Source organism: Rhinopithecus bieti, unplaced genomic scaffold, assembly GCF_001698545.2.
Source record: "Rhinopithecus bieti isolate Rb0 unplaced genomic scaffold, ASM169854v2 scaffold_3875, whole genome shotgun sequence".
Taxonomy (NCBI): domain Eukaryota; kingdom Metazoa; phylum Chordata; class Mammalia; order Primates; family Cercopithecidae; genus Rhinopithecus; species Rhinopithecus bieti.
Window position 1 is genome coordinate 1,788,715 of NW_016804422.1, and position 12,105 is coordinate 1,800,819.

At 54.7% G+C, this 12,105-nt stretch overlaps 2 protein-coding genes across 3 annotated transcripts in view; one reads left to right on the plus strand and one right to left on the minus strand.

Moving 5' to 3' along the window:
- The window catches only part of CIMIP7 (ciliary microtubule inner protein 7), a 15,623-nt gene extending 11,704 nt beyond the window's left edge, over positions 1–3,919 (plus strand). For both annotated transcript variants that reach the window (XM_017868096.1, XM_017868095.1), the window contains 2 exons: positions 3,017–3,073; positions 3,503–3,919. In XM_017868096.1, coding sequence (XP_017723585.1) covers positions 3,017–3,073; positions 3,503–3,919 — 474 coding nt within the window. The remainder of the gene's footprint in view (positions 1–3,016; positions 3,074–3,502) is intronic.
- A 1,153-nt stretch (positions 3,920–5,072) lies between these two features.
- KLHDC8B (kelch domain containing 8B) lies at positions 5,073–11,958 on the minus strand. The gene is made up of 6 exons (XM_017868098.1): positions 9,883–11,958; positions 8,419–8,928; positions 7,150–7,314; positions 6,587–6,811; positions 6,390–6,491; positions 5,073–5,949 (listed from the first exon to the last, which is right to left on the minus strand). The coding sequence occupies exons 2-6, from the start codon at positions 8,792–8,794 to the stop codon at positions 5,753–5,755; spliced, it is 1,065 nt and encodes a 354-aa protein (XP_017723587.1). The 5' UTR covers positions 8,795–8,928; positions 9,883–11,958; the 3' UTR covers positions 5,073–5,752.
- Between the last annotated feature and the right edge of the window lie 147 nt (positions 11,959–12,105).

The following is a 12,105-nucleotide window of genomic DNA, read 5'->3' on the forward strand; positions in this document are numbered from 1 at the left end:
AGAGTCTCGCTCTGTCACCCAGGCTGGAGTGCAGTGGCTCGATCTTGGCTCACTGCAAGCTCCACCTCCCAGGTTCACACCATTCTCCTGCCTCAGCCTCCCGAGTAGCTGGGACTACAGGTGCCCGTCACCACGCCCAGCTAATTTTTTCTATTTTTTAGTAGAGACGGGGTTTCACTGTGTTAGCCAGGATGGTCTCAATCTCCTGACCTCGTGATCCACCCGCCTCGACCTCCCGAAGTGCTGGGATTACAGGCATGAGCCACTGCGCCTGGCTGCACCCTTGACCTCTTAAGCTCACGTGATCCTTCCCCTTCAGCCTTATTAGTTGCTGGGACCACAGGTATGCAACACCACGCCTGGCGTTTTTTTTATTTTTTGTAGAGACAGTATCTGGGAGCCTTGCCACACTGCCCGGGGGAGCCTTGCCATGTTGCCTGGGCTGGTCTTGAACTCCTAGGATCAAGCAATCCTTCCTCCTTGGTCTCTCAAAGTCCTGGGATTATGGGTGTGAGCCACTGCACTCGGCCTCAGCTTGCTTTTTTTTTTTTTTTTTTTGGAGACAGAGTCTCCCTCTGTTGCCAAGCCTGGAGTGCAGTGGCGAGATTTCAGCTCACTGCAACCTCTGCCACCCAAGTTCAAGCAATTCTCCTGCCTCGGCCTCCCAGGTAGCTGGGATCACAGGCACCCGCCGCCACACCCAGCTAATTTTTGTATTTTTAGTAGAGACGAGGTTTCACCATGCTGGCCAGGCTGGTCTCGAACTCTTGGCCTCAAGTGATCTACCCGCCTCTGCCACCCAAACTGCTGGGATTATAGGCGTGAGCCATCGTGCCCAGCCTTAGCTTGCATTTTGAGGAATGCAAGCTTCCCACCTTCTTAGAGTTTTCATTCTGCTTGAAGACTGCCATCGGACTGTCTAAGGCAGGCGGTTCTAAAAAGGGAACTCTTAAACACACATACAATAAGCTCTACCCTGAAGATTCTGGCTCAGGGATCTAGAATGGATTTTATCTGGGGACCTGCTGTAAGCCATTACCTGTACTCCCAAGCCAGCCAAGCCTGACCTCACCAGATCTGGCCACTTCAGGTCTACAGCAGGAGAAACTGAGTAGCTGGAGAGGGTATGGCTCTGAGGGCAGAAGTCAGTCACAAAGGCAAGAAGGTAGTCTTGGGACAGATTCCTGCTGAAGCCTGGAGGCCTAAGAGATGGTCTTTCTCTGCCTGGGAGTGGAGCAAGGCTCTAGCTCCAACTGAGCCAAAGTAAATTCCCTGGGGCCAGGACCTTCTGTCCCTGTTCATTAATTTTTTTTTTTTTTTTTTTTTCCTGTCGCCCAGGCTGGAGTGCAATGGCGCGATCTCGGCTCGCTGTTAACCTCTGTCTCCCAGGTTTAAACAATTATCCCGCTTCAGCCTCCTGAGTAGCTGGGATTACAGCCAGACATCACCACACCCAGCTAATTTTTTGTGTGTTTTAGTAGAGACGGGGTTTCACTATGTTGGCCAGGTTGGTCTTGAACTCCGACCTCAAGTGATCTGCCCACCCCAGCCTCCCAAAGTGCTGGGATTACAGGCGTAAGCCACCACACCCAGCCTAATTTTTGTATTTTTAGTAGAAACGGGGTTTCAGTATGTTGGCCAGGCTGGCCTCAAACTTCTGACCTCAAACTTCTGCCTCGGCCTCCCAAAGTGCTGGGATTACAGGTGTGAGCCACCGTGCCCAGCCTGTTTATTGATTTAACAGCAACATTTATTGAGCAGTGCTGGAGTTATAGATATGAGCAAGACAGACTGCCTTTGCCCACAAGAAGCTTATGTTTTAATGGCGGGGCATGCAATGTTCTAATCAGTGGGGGGAACATCATATAGAATAATATAGTATGTTAGCAGGTGAAAAATGCACGGTTAGAGTGATGGAACTATTGGCCTAGTGCTCAAGGAAGGAGGAGGGAGGTGTGAGGGAATTATCTGGCCAGGAGAAGGAACAGGTGGTGCAAAGCCCTAAGTGGGAGCACCTGGTATGCCTGAGGAGCAGTGGGGAAATCAGTGTGGCTGGAGGTAACAGAAGGACCAATATCGTGTGGGTCTCACAGACCACTATGACTTTGGCTACCACAAATAGGAGGAACTGTTGTGAATTTTCAGCAAATGAGATGTGCTCTCATTTATGTACTAACAGAAATATGCTGGCTGCTAAGTGGACAACAGACTGGAGGGGCAAGTTTGAAAGCAGGGACACCAGGCAGGAAGCTCTTGCAATAATTCAGGCAAGAGAGGAATGTGGCTTGGATAGGGGAAAACAGTGGGCATGCTGAGACGTGGTCTGGTCCTGGGCACATTTTGACCACAGTATCAACAGGATACTGGCACATTCAATGTGGGGTATGAGAGAAGAGAATCAAGGGGACTCAAGGTGTTTGACAGGATCTGGCTGCCATGGTCTGAGCTGGGGGAGGCTGTAGGTGGAGTGTGTCTGGGATGACCCAAAGCTCAGTCATATGTTTGGAGATGCCCAATTGGGCATTTACATGAAGATGTGGAGTAGGCAGTTGTCTACTGAGCCCAGAGTTCAGGAGAAAGTTTGAGCTGGAGATAGAAATTCCAGTTTTCAGATGGCATTTAGGGCCAAGAGTCTGGGTATGTTGATGGGGGAGTAAGTGTGGATGCAGGCGAGGAGAGGACTCAAGTCCTGGGCAATCAAGAGTTAAGGCCCAGCTTGAAACTCAGCCACTGCTCCCCTGATGGGAGGATGTCCTGGAAGATGCCTCCTTATTGAGGACCCTCCTCAATAAGGGTTCCATGGTCTTCTGCTTCAGGGCAAGTCCCAGGTTGAGATATCCCTGAGAAGTGTTGCTTTAATTAGTCTCTGCCCTCTGTCTGTTGGCAGTTTAGCAGCTTAGGGGCAGTGGCTCCTGGCGACTTCCCTCCATTAGGGACCCTGAGGCAGTGATCTGGGTAAGGGTGGGTAAATAAGCATCATTTTCCCTATTCACTTTCTTTCTCACTATCTTTCAAGGAGCCGGCGCAGCAACACTTCTTCTCCAAGCATGACAACCGTACTTCCTTTGACAAAGTGAGTGCCAAAGAGAGGAAGAATGGCAAGCAGTCCCCCAACCTAAGTTGAAGTCTGGACAGAGCAGGTGGTAGGGTGGAGGGGATGACACTGAGGGAGGGCTCCTTATGAAGGCAGAGGAGTGGCTATCTTACCCCACAAACTTTTTCCTCTGGGAAACAGCCTATTCCCCCAAACAGAGACATCTCTATGTTGGTTTCCTCTGCCAGCTTGCCAGACAATGTGCAAGTATCCTGTGGGCCACTAACTTTCTGGGTGCTTCACCTTAGAATGAAAGACATCACTGGGGAGACAGGCCAAGGAGGCCAGGGTACAGGCCAAGACAGCCAGGCCTAGGACAGGCATCACCAAGCAGACTTGGGGTTAGGAGGGGTCCAAGAAGGTGCTTGGTGCCAGGAATATGGGCCAATGGCCCATACCGTTGAGGAGGGCCCCTACTGCCTGCTGCAGGGAATTGGAAGGCGGAAGGACCTGGAGCGCCTGTGGCAGCGGCACACCTTCCTGCGCTGGGCACCCTGTGAGATAGAGTTGCGCCAGCAAGGGCCCCTGGAATCTTCTTACCAGGCCGATTTCCGACCAGGCCCAGGACTCAGTGGCCTCCCCCAGCGCCTCGTCCATTTTGTGCAGGTCCAGCCTTCCCATGCCAGGACCACCTACCAGCAGAACTTCTGCTACCCATCCCGGGGTGGCCACTGTGGCAGTTACAAGGTAGGGCCCCAGGCGCCAGTCACAGACATACTGCCTGACCTCCCAGTGATCCCAAGACCCAAGCTGCTGCAGCACTACCTTCATGCTGGGGTCTCTGAGTGTCTAAACTGGTCCAGAGCATTAAACAAGGAGAGCTGACACAGCAGCCTCTCTGTGCTTGCAGCCCACAATGGGATGCAGCCCAAGAGGCTGAAAAGTAGTAATGGGCTGCCAGGTCCTATGCCTGTCTCCCATGGCACTTGTGCCCATGGTGTTTGTGTGTTGGGCATGGGAGGTGCTGCTCCGGGATCCCTGCCACTAAGTGAGAAAGTGTAAGGCCTGCAGGAGGCTAAGAGTCCAGGAGGGTTGCCATAGCCACAGCAGGTGCGTTCCAGGGTCCCAAGTACTACTCTGTTCTTGCAGCAAACCCAGCTGTAGAGAGGAAGATTAGAGGGCAGTCCCCAGCCTAAATTGAAGTCAGGACAGAGCAGGTGGTAGGTTGGAGGGGGTGACACTGAGGGAGGACTCCTTATGAAGGCAGCAGAGTGACTATCTTCCCCACAACCTTTCTCCTCTGGGAAACAGCCTATTCCCCCAAACAGAGACGTCTCTGTGTTGGTCTCCTCTGCCAGCTTGCCAGACAATGTGCAAATGTCCTATGGGCTGCTGACTTTCTAGGTGCTTCACCCTAGAACGAAAGGCATCACTGGGGAAGCAGGCCAAGTATTCAGTGTAGCTATGGGGAAAGCAGACCCCAGAGACCTGTACTAGCAGGCAACAAAGGCTGGAAGAAGGAAGAGTTGGCAGCTTTCTCAGTAGGCAGCTGCCTTCGAGGGGTTTGTTGGGTGGCCACACAGTCCTGTCCAAGAGACAGCTGCCCCACAGCTGAGGCAGAAGGAGACTGCCCTGGGCCACAAAACCCACTGAACCACTCCTCCCTGTGGGGTGAGCAGAGACCCTAAGGAGACACTCTGTAACTTGGATCTGGAGGTCTTCCTAACCCTGTGGTATTTTGTTGTTTTCTGAGCACTTCTCTGGTCACCCTATCCCACCATCCTTTGGTGACATGTGACAGCCCTTCCTTACTGTCCTAGTGCTCTCTAATCTCCATGACAGTAAGGAGGTGCTGTCATCACATGTTGCCAAAGAATAAGCTCAGGCTTAGATGGAACAGAAATACCAAATCACTTTGGGAACACCGACCAGATCCAAGAGGCTCCTTCTGGACTCTCATCCCTAGGAGCATTGAGACCCCCAAAGGCAGACAGGGGCAGTGGAAGCAACAAGGGAGTTCACACCAGGGTCCACACACTAGGTTTTAGCAGCACTTTTACTTCCACATCCAAACTCCCTGGGTCCTCACAACAGCCCTGTGAGGTAGGTAGGGTAGGAAGGTTTCAGAGATCCCCATTTATAGATGAGGATGCTGAGGCACAGAGAAGTGAAGTGACTTGTCCAAGGTCTTACAACCAGCAGCGTAGAGGGCCCAAAGCCAGCATTCCTCTGCTTGAACTCCTGCGCTCTGGCCCTCTGGCAGGTCCCACATCCTCTCTATTCTCTCTGTGTCCCCCACCCTCTCAACTCTCCTGGGTCTACAGGGACCCTAAAGGCAGCCTGGCAGGGATTTTTCAGGAATGGCAACTGGGGTAGGCCTGGTCAACTCCAGATAGGAACTGACCCTGAAGAACATAAGGCCAGCTTTCCTTCTCCCCATTTCCCAGTTGGATGGAAGGCCTAGTAGGTCCCAGGGCAAGGATGGAGCTAGGCATGATTCATGAACGAATGGTGATAAAGGTAGGTGTAAGCATATGTGTCCTGCACTAAAGGCAAAGGCTCCCCTAACCCAAGGCCCCAAGGCAGTGTCTCAAGTGCTCACCCCTGTGCCTCTCTCATCCCACAGAGCCACAGTGAGTGTCCTCAGCAGCAAAAGGAGCCATAGAAATAGCTGCCTCTGGCAATGAGCTGCTCCAGTGGACAGCTCCCACCAGGCCTTCAGACCCCATCACGCAGACATAGTGCCTCCACGGCTTGACTGGGGCCCTGGGCCACACCCCCAATAACAAACAGCCGGGGCCCAGCCTGCAGACTAGAGCAGGAGCAGCGGGCAGTGGGCATGGCTGGCAATGCCTCCCAGCGCCTCCTTGCAAGGCTAAAGCTCTCCACAGAGCCCAAAGGACATGGCTGGTTTCCTGCAAGAAGGAGAGAGAAGGCTGTAAGAGGCACAGGCTGTAGGGACTCCAGGCCCTTCTGCTCCCTGAGCCCAGAGAACAGCCCAGTAGGTATCACCCCAGGATGAGCTATCAGTGCCTTGCTCTTCATTGCCTGTGTTCATCATTTGTTCATTCATTCATGTTTCTATATGTCCTCTTGACTGTGCATACAGTGGTCATTTCTCCTGCTGCTGTCTCGTAGACCCTTGCTGGTGCTTGACAGAGCCCCCAGTCACTGAGGAACACCCTGAGTGCTGGGCCAGGGAGACCACATCCTGCCTGCTTCACAGATAGGGAAAAGAGCTCATAAAGCCCTGACCCCGGAGTGCCTGGAGATGGGCAGAAGGTGGCACACATGCTGGGGGCTACTCTTGCCTGTCTTGGGACTCCCTCCTCTCCCCAGCCCCATAGAGACTTACCAAGGCCCCCAATGGCCACAATGTGGCCCCCAAGGGACCCAACCACAAAGTCTGCCCTCTTATCCCTCATGCGCAGGCTGCGGGGCAGTTTGGTCCAGGACCCTGCAGGAGAGGGGAGGTCAGATCTAGTGATGTATGCACTATGCCCCTCCATCCCACAGAGAGTGGCAGGACAGCCCAGGACAGCCACTGCTCACCATGCTCCAGGTCAAACATCTCCACAGTGTTGACAAAGTGTGGGCGAGAGTAGAAGTTGTGGGGCCCAGGCTGCTGCAGGCCACCCAGGCTGAAGACGCTGCCTTCAGCCATGGCGCAGCCAGCAAAGGCCCGACGGCTGGGTAGGCTTGGATGCCGGGTCCATGTACGGGCCTCCAGATCAAAGGCTTCAAAAGCAGTCACCGGGAGCTTGCCCTGGCGGCCCCCTGTCAATGGAATTGGGGTACCTGGGAAGGAGCCCGGGAGGCTCGGTGTGCTCCTTACTCACTAGGTTGCTGATCTGCCTGCCTCAGCCTCCCATATCCTGCTGTGTGCACACTTGCACATGAATCATCCACCCTACAGTCCCTCAGATACTGGGGTTTGGTTTTCCAACCACAGCAAGACCACCAGGGGTCAGAGCCTCAGAGCAGGCATGGATCACCCCAACAAAGCTTATTTTTTTCTGCCATCCTGGACTGAGCCATATCCCTATCCCAGCCAACCTATGAGGATGAGGATTTCTAAACTCTGAGCCCCTTTCCCACATCCCCCAGGCCCTTACCCAGGACATAGATCTTGTTCCCATGCAGGAAGGTGGAGGCCCCATAGCAGGGTGTGGGCATGGAAGGTAGCGAAAGCCAGCAGTCCCGACGGGGCTCATACACACATACCTGGGCCTGGGGGGCCGTGTCAGGGCCCATTCCCCCTAGAGCATACACCATACCATCTGCATAGAAAAGAGTAGTTCAGATTGTACCCTAGCCTGCCAGGGTACCCCACCCTGACAGCTGCCCTGGTAAGGCCCGGGGGTGGCTAAAGACCCATGTGTTTATGGCATCCCTCACCAGGAACAGACACTCTACTACCTGCCTGCAGTGGGGGTTGGGAGAGCTGGGATTCCTACTCTGGCCAGGGCCCCTCCAAGTAAAGAGCAGGAGGCAGCCGATCTAATTATAATCCGACTCTGTCTCCCTGGAGACGCTATGGCAACAGAGTCTGGCATCCAAGCAGGGCTGGCCTGGGCTGGTGGTCAGACCTGGAGGCCAGAAGGTGGGGACTCCCCCGGGGAGGAAGATGGGGGGATGGCTTAAGCCAGGGGTGAGAAACATGGGGATCAATCTGCTTAGCACAGAGCTCAGTCTGGGGAGGGGGATTGGGGACCAGCTGGAGTTGGAGATGGGGCTGGGAGAGGAATGGCTTGGGTCTGCTGGGTAAAGATACTGTCCACAAGCCTTCTGCCCCAGGATCCCTGCCAGCACCTCTGTGTGACACTCTTTCATTAGAGTAGGCTCTCACCCTCTGTTAAACCCTCAGAGTCAGCTATGATATGTCTGGGGGCCTTGGGGTAATGGGCCAGTCAGCTGGGGGCTTCCATGGGAACTATCCCAGGTCATTTGGCCTTTGTCCATATCAGGCTCTCTGGTGTGTGGGAAGGGTTGGGGGTGGGGCAGGAAGTCTAAGCACAGGCTCTGAGTGGAGGCCCTACTCCTCTCCCCAATCCCAGACTATTTATAACCCTGGGAGTCATTAGGCGATCCCACCTCCATCTTTTAGAAATGAGGAGTGGGGCAACAACATGGCTGGGATCTCCCATCATCCTGGGATTGGCTTGGGCTCTGCCTCCCACCTTAGCCAAAAAAGGCAGTTAATAGAAGGCTGCTGAAAGCCTAGCTCAAAGCTAGACTGGAAAGGATACAGGGGATGAGGCCACATCCTGGGCACCCATGTAAAAATTACAGCTCTTGTCCAGTCTCTGAGGATAAGGGACTAAGTCAGGAAATAATAAAAGGTGTTAGGGTACCTGAAGTGCCTTCCTTGGGACGCCACTCACCTCTCTCCACAGTTGCAACCCCCATGGCTGCTTGAGGCAGGGTGGCCCGACGCTCCCAGCGGCCCTCATCCATCAGGAAGGCCTCTACAGCAGCTACTGGGCTCTGGACCTCATCCACCCCACCCACCACTAGCACCTGCTTGCCCAGAACTACCGCAGCTGCTCCAGCCCGGGCAGTGGGCAGGGGTGCCAGTGCCAGCCATGTGTGCGAGGCCATGTCCAATGTCTCAGCAGTGTCCAAGGGCAGTCCAGCCCGGCCACAACCCCCCAACACCAGCAGCTGCCCATCTTGGTGTGCCACTGTGCTATAGACCCGGCAAGTGGGCATGGGGGGGAACACCTGCCAAGCAAAGGCCCGGCCACCTCCTGCAGACATGGTGTTCACTGCCAATGGCAGGCCATGCTGTCTGCTCAGACTGTAGGCCTCACTGGGGTGGCATGACAGGGCCTCATCTTGATTCTGCCAGGGCCACAAGAGGTATATGACCAGTCCAGGGACCTTGCCTTCACCTGGAGGAAACAGGGAAAACAGGGGTCAGGGCCACTGACCATCCCCTCAGGAAACAGATAAGCAGCCCATAGCTGAAGGCAGGGCTAGCCCAAAATCACTGGTGGGAAAGGCAGGGGGAGAACCCAATCCCTCTGGCTAGTACATCACTGTGGAGGCCCTCCTGGTGTGGGAAGGAGGGTAGACCCCAGGTACCCAGGAGCCTTTCCCCTTTCCCATTGGGGCATGAAGGATTCAGCTTCCCACCCACTACCCTAACCACTCAGCAACTGGGTCAAATCTGGGTCTAGACGGGCGGTAGTAAGGTGACTAGAACAGGACTCTCCATCCAGGACCCTTCCTTTCCTCTCAACAAGCCTCACACTGGTCCTGCATGAGGGGAGTCCTACTATATCCTCCCCTTACTGGCTTCCAGAGTGCCCTGGGCAGCCTAGAGGTCCCCACGCCTACTGTCAGGGGTCAGACTCCAGAGTATCCTTACAACATCCTGGGAGCCATTCCACAGGGTTAAACCATTCCCACCAGTAAAAGGCCAGAGTCAGGCTGTGTTTCAGACTAGGGGAAGGACTGCACACCAGGGTTCCACACTCTCCTCTCGAGGTCCCCCACAGGAGTTTGCCCATTCCAAACCCCCCAGAAGCCAGATTTCCTGGTGTCCAGAAGTGGGGTGGGGGGGCCGTTGGGGGAATCTCATGACCACAGGACTCCAGGGTCAGAGTCCAGGGCGTTTCCAGCAGGAATGGGCAGCTGTACTTCTGGGTTCCCTCGCAGCAGATCCCCAAGTTCTCCAGCCACCCCTTTCTCTTGGGGGCTACACTCCTGGACCCCTGGCAGGAGGGCCTCCCGGCCCCAAACTTCCAGTTCAAGGATGTGGGGGGCGGGTCTGGGCTAACGCGCTTGGGGTTCTACACCCTGCGCCCCAAACTTCCCTTGAGCGCGGTTCCCGCGGGACTCACCCGCCGGTGCTCCGACGCAGCTAGGGCAAGGGGTCCGCCGTTCGGCCTCCGCTGACGCCGGATCTGGCTGGGGCTGAAGTCGGGCTCTGGTGGGGCTCCGGCACTGCTCCGGCGCGGGGCGGGGCTGGGCCAGGTCCGCCCCTCGCCCCCCTCCCCCTGCGACTCAGAGAAACCTCCGCCCGCCTTAACCCTGCACATGCCGCAGCTGGAGCAGGGCGTGCCGATCCACGGTCACACGCAAACGAACAGATAAACGGACACGTGGACATTGGGCCTGACAGAATTTAGCGTCCGACCTCGGGCAGGAGTAGAAATGAGGCAGCGGCAAGCGACACAACACCTGTATGGCAAGGGGCAGTTCTGAGCCCTACCCAGCCTGGGTGCGCAGGCTATGTAGAGCAGGCCAGCCGAACCTGAGGGCTTGGGGGGCCGGCGCCTGCCCCCCTCCGCTGAGCTCCCAGGAGCCCAATGACAGGCTTCCCGGCGGCGCCCCCTGGAGGCCACTGGGGGTATGGCCTGGGCCTCTGTCATGTGGGGGCAGCCTGGGTCGCCCTTACCTGGGCATAAAGCAGGAATAGGTCTTACAGTGTACACTGAGGCTAGCGGGGGTGGAGGAACAGAAGGTACCGACCCTTCTACAAACCTGGGTGGGGAGAATTCCTGAAGGGAGTGATACTGAGCAGAGGATGTGCTGGAAGAGTCAGAGACCAGGGGACCTCCCAAGTGGGTCACTCTGGCCTCATTCTGTAGGGCCTGAGAGACCTGGACTACTCCGAGTCCCAAGGCATATTATAACTATACATGTTTAGGATCCTGGGCTGGCCTCTAACCAACTCTGGGGTCAAGCAAGAGCAAACTGGTGTGACAGGGGCCCACCTACATCAGGCCCAGACCTTGGCCCTGCCTATCTTCTGAGCATTCAGAGTATTAGCTAAGTCTTCAAGCTGGGGGCCCATTTGTACAGGTCAGTGGTACCTGTAGGAAGAGGTCCTTGCAGTTGTCTGTGTCTGCTCACTGCCTTGTCCGCCTTTCATGGACAATGCTTATCTTAGTTTCCCCAAAGCAGACTTGGACAAAGATATACATGCATATAGTTAGTATGAGAGGTGAGGCCAAGAAACACCAGCAGTGGCAAGGAGACAAGGAAAGCAGCCAATAAAGGAAGTGTCATCAAGCAAGCTACCACTGTGGGCAATTGGGACCAAATCCTGCTGGGGATTCTGGGAGCCAGCATAGAACATAGGCCTTACATTATTGCTGCCCCCAAGAGCAAGGGGAGCTGAGGTACTCATTCTCAAATCTCCATTAGTCATGGGTTGAGAGCTGTTTGGGGGCATTACCTATTAACTCCCTGGCCTACCTCACATCTGGCCTTCCCAGAAGTCTATGGGTAGACCCTGCCCCATGACCAGAGAAGAGAGACTTCACCCTTTTCAGGGACTATCAGTTGGATTCAGTCGGCCTGCACAGAAATGGTGGTGCCAAGACTGGTTACAGACTGCACAGACCCTGACTTGAAGGCCTCAATTCTCCTTGTCCCACTTCACCTTGGACTTGCTCTTCAGTGCCCTCACTTGGGGGCACTGTTGCCACCCTCTTGTGATTGCCAATAGGCTTCCAAGAGGCTCACACTGCCCTGCAGTCCCCTTCATATTTGCTACTGTTCCCTTTCCAAGCTCCTTCCCCCTACTTTCCAGCAATTAAGCACTTACAAGCCACTTGCCTTTAGATACCTCCCAACACCCCAAGTCCCTCTAGTCTCCCCTTCCTCCCCTCCAGTCAAACTCTTGAAGCCATCTGTCCTCACAGGCTCCACCTTCTTGTTACTTGCCACCTCAGTGTGCTGCCACTCCTCCCCAAAAATTGTTCTTGGAAAAGTCATCATGGAATACCATATAGCTAAAACTATATGTGCCTGTGGTCCTTAACTAAATCTTGCTAGCATCTTCAAAGTTTTGCCCCTTGTGACCTCAACTTCCTCCTGCTGCTTGTCCTGCCTCTCAGAATCCTTTTTGTTTGTTTTTGTTTTTTGTTTTTTGAGACACAGTCTCACTGTCGCCCAGGCTGGAGTGTAGTGGTGCGATCTTGGCTCGTTGCAAGCTCCGCCTCCCAGGTTCATGCCATTCTCCTGCGGAAGCCTCCCAAGTAGCTGGACTACAGGCGCCTGCCACCACGCCTGGCTAATTTTTTTTTTTTTTTTTTTTTTTTTTTTTTTTTTTATGG

Bases quoted from the DNA above. Each gene is read 5' to 3' on its own strand.
- KLHDC8B (XM_017868098.1), bottom strand. From the start codon at position 8,794: ATGTCTGCAGGAGGTGGCCGGGCCTTTGCTTGGCAGGTGTTCCCCCCC. The intron at 7,315-8,418 runs GTGAGTGGCGTC...TTTTCTATGCAG, and splicing joins GGTTGCAACTGTGGAGAGAG to ATGGTATGGTGTATGCTCTA. The intron at 5,950-6,389 runs GTAAGTCTCTAT...TCCTTCTTGCAG, and splicing joins TGTGGCCATTGGGGGCCTTG to GAAACCAGCCATGTCCTTTG.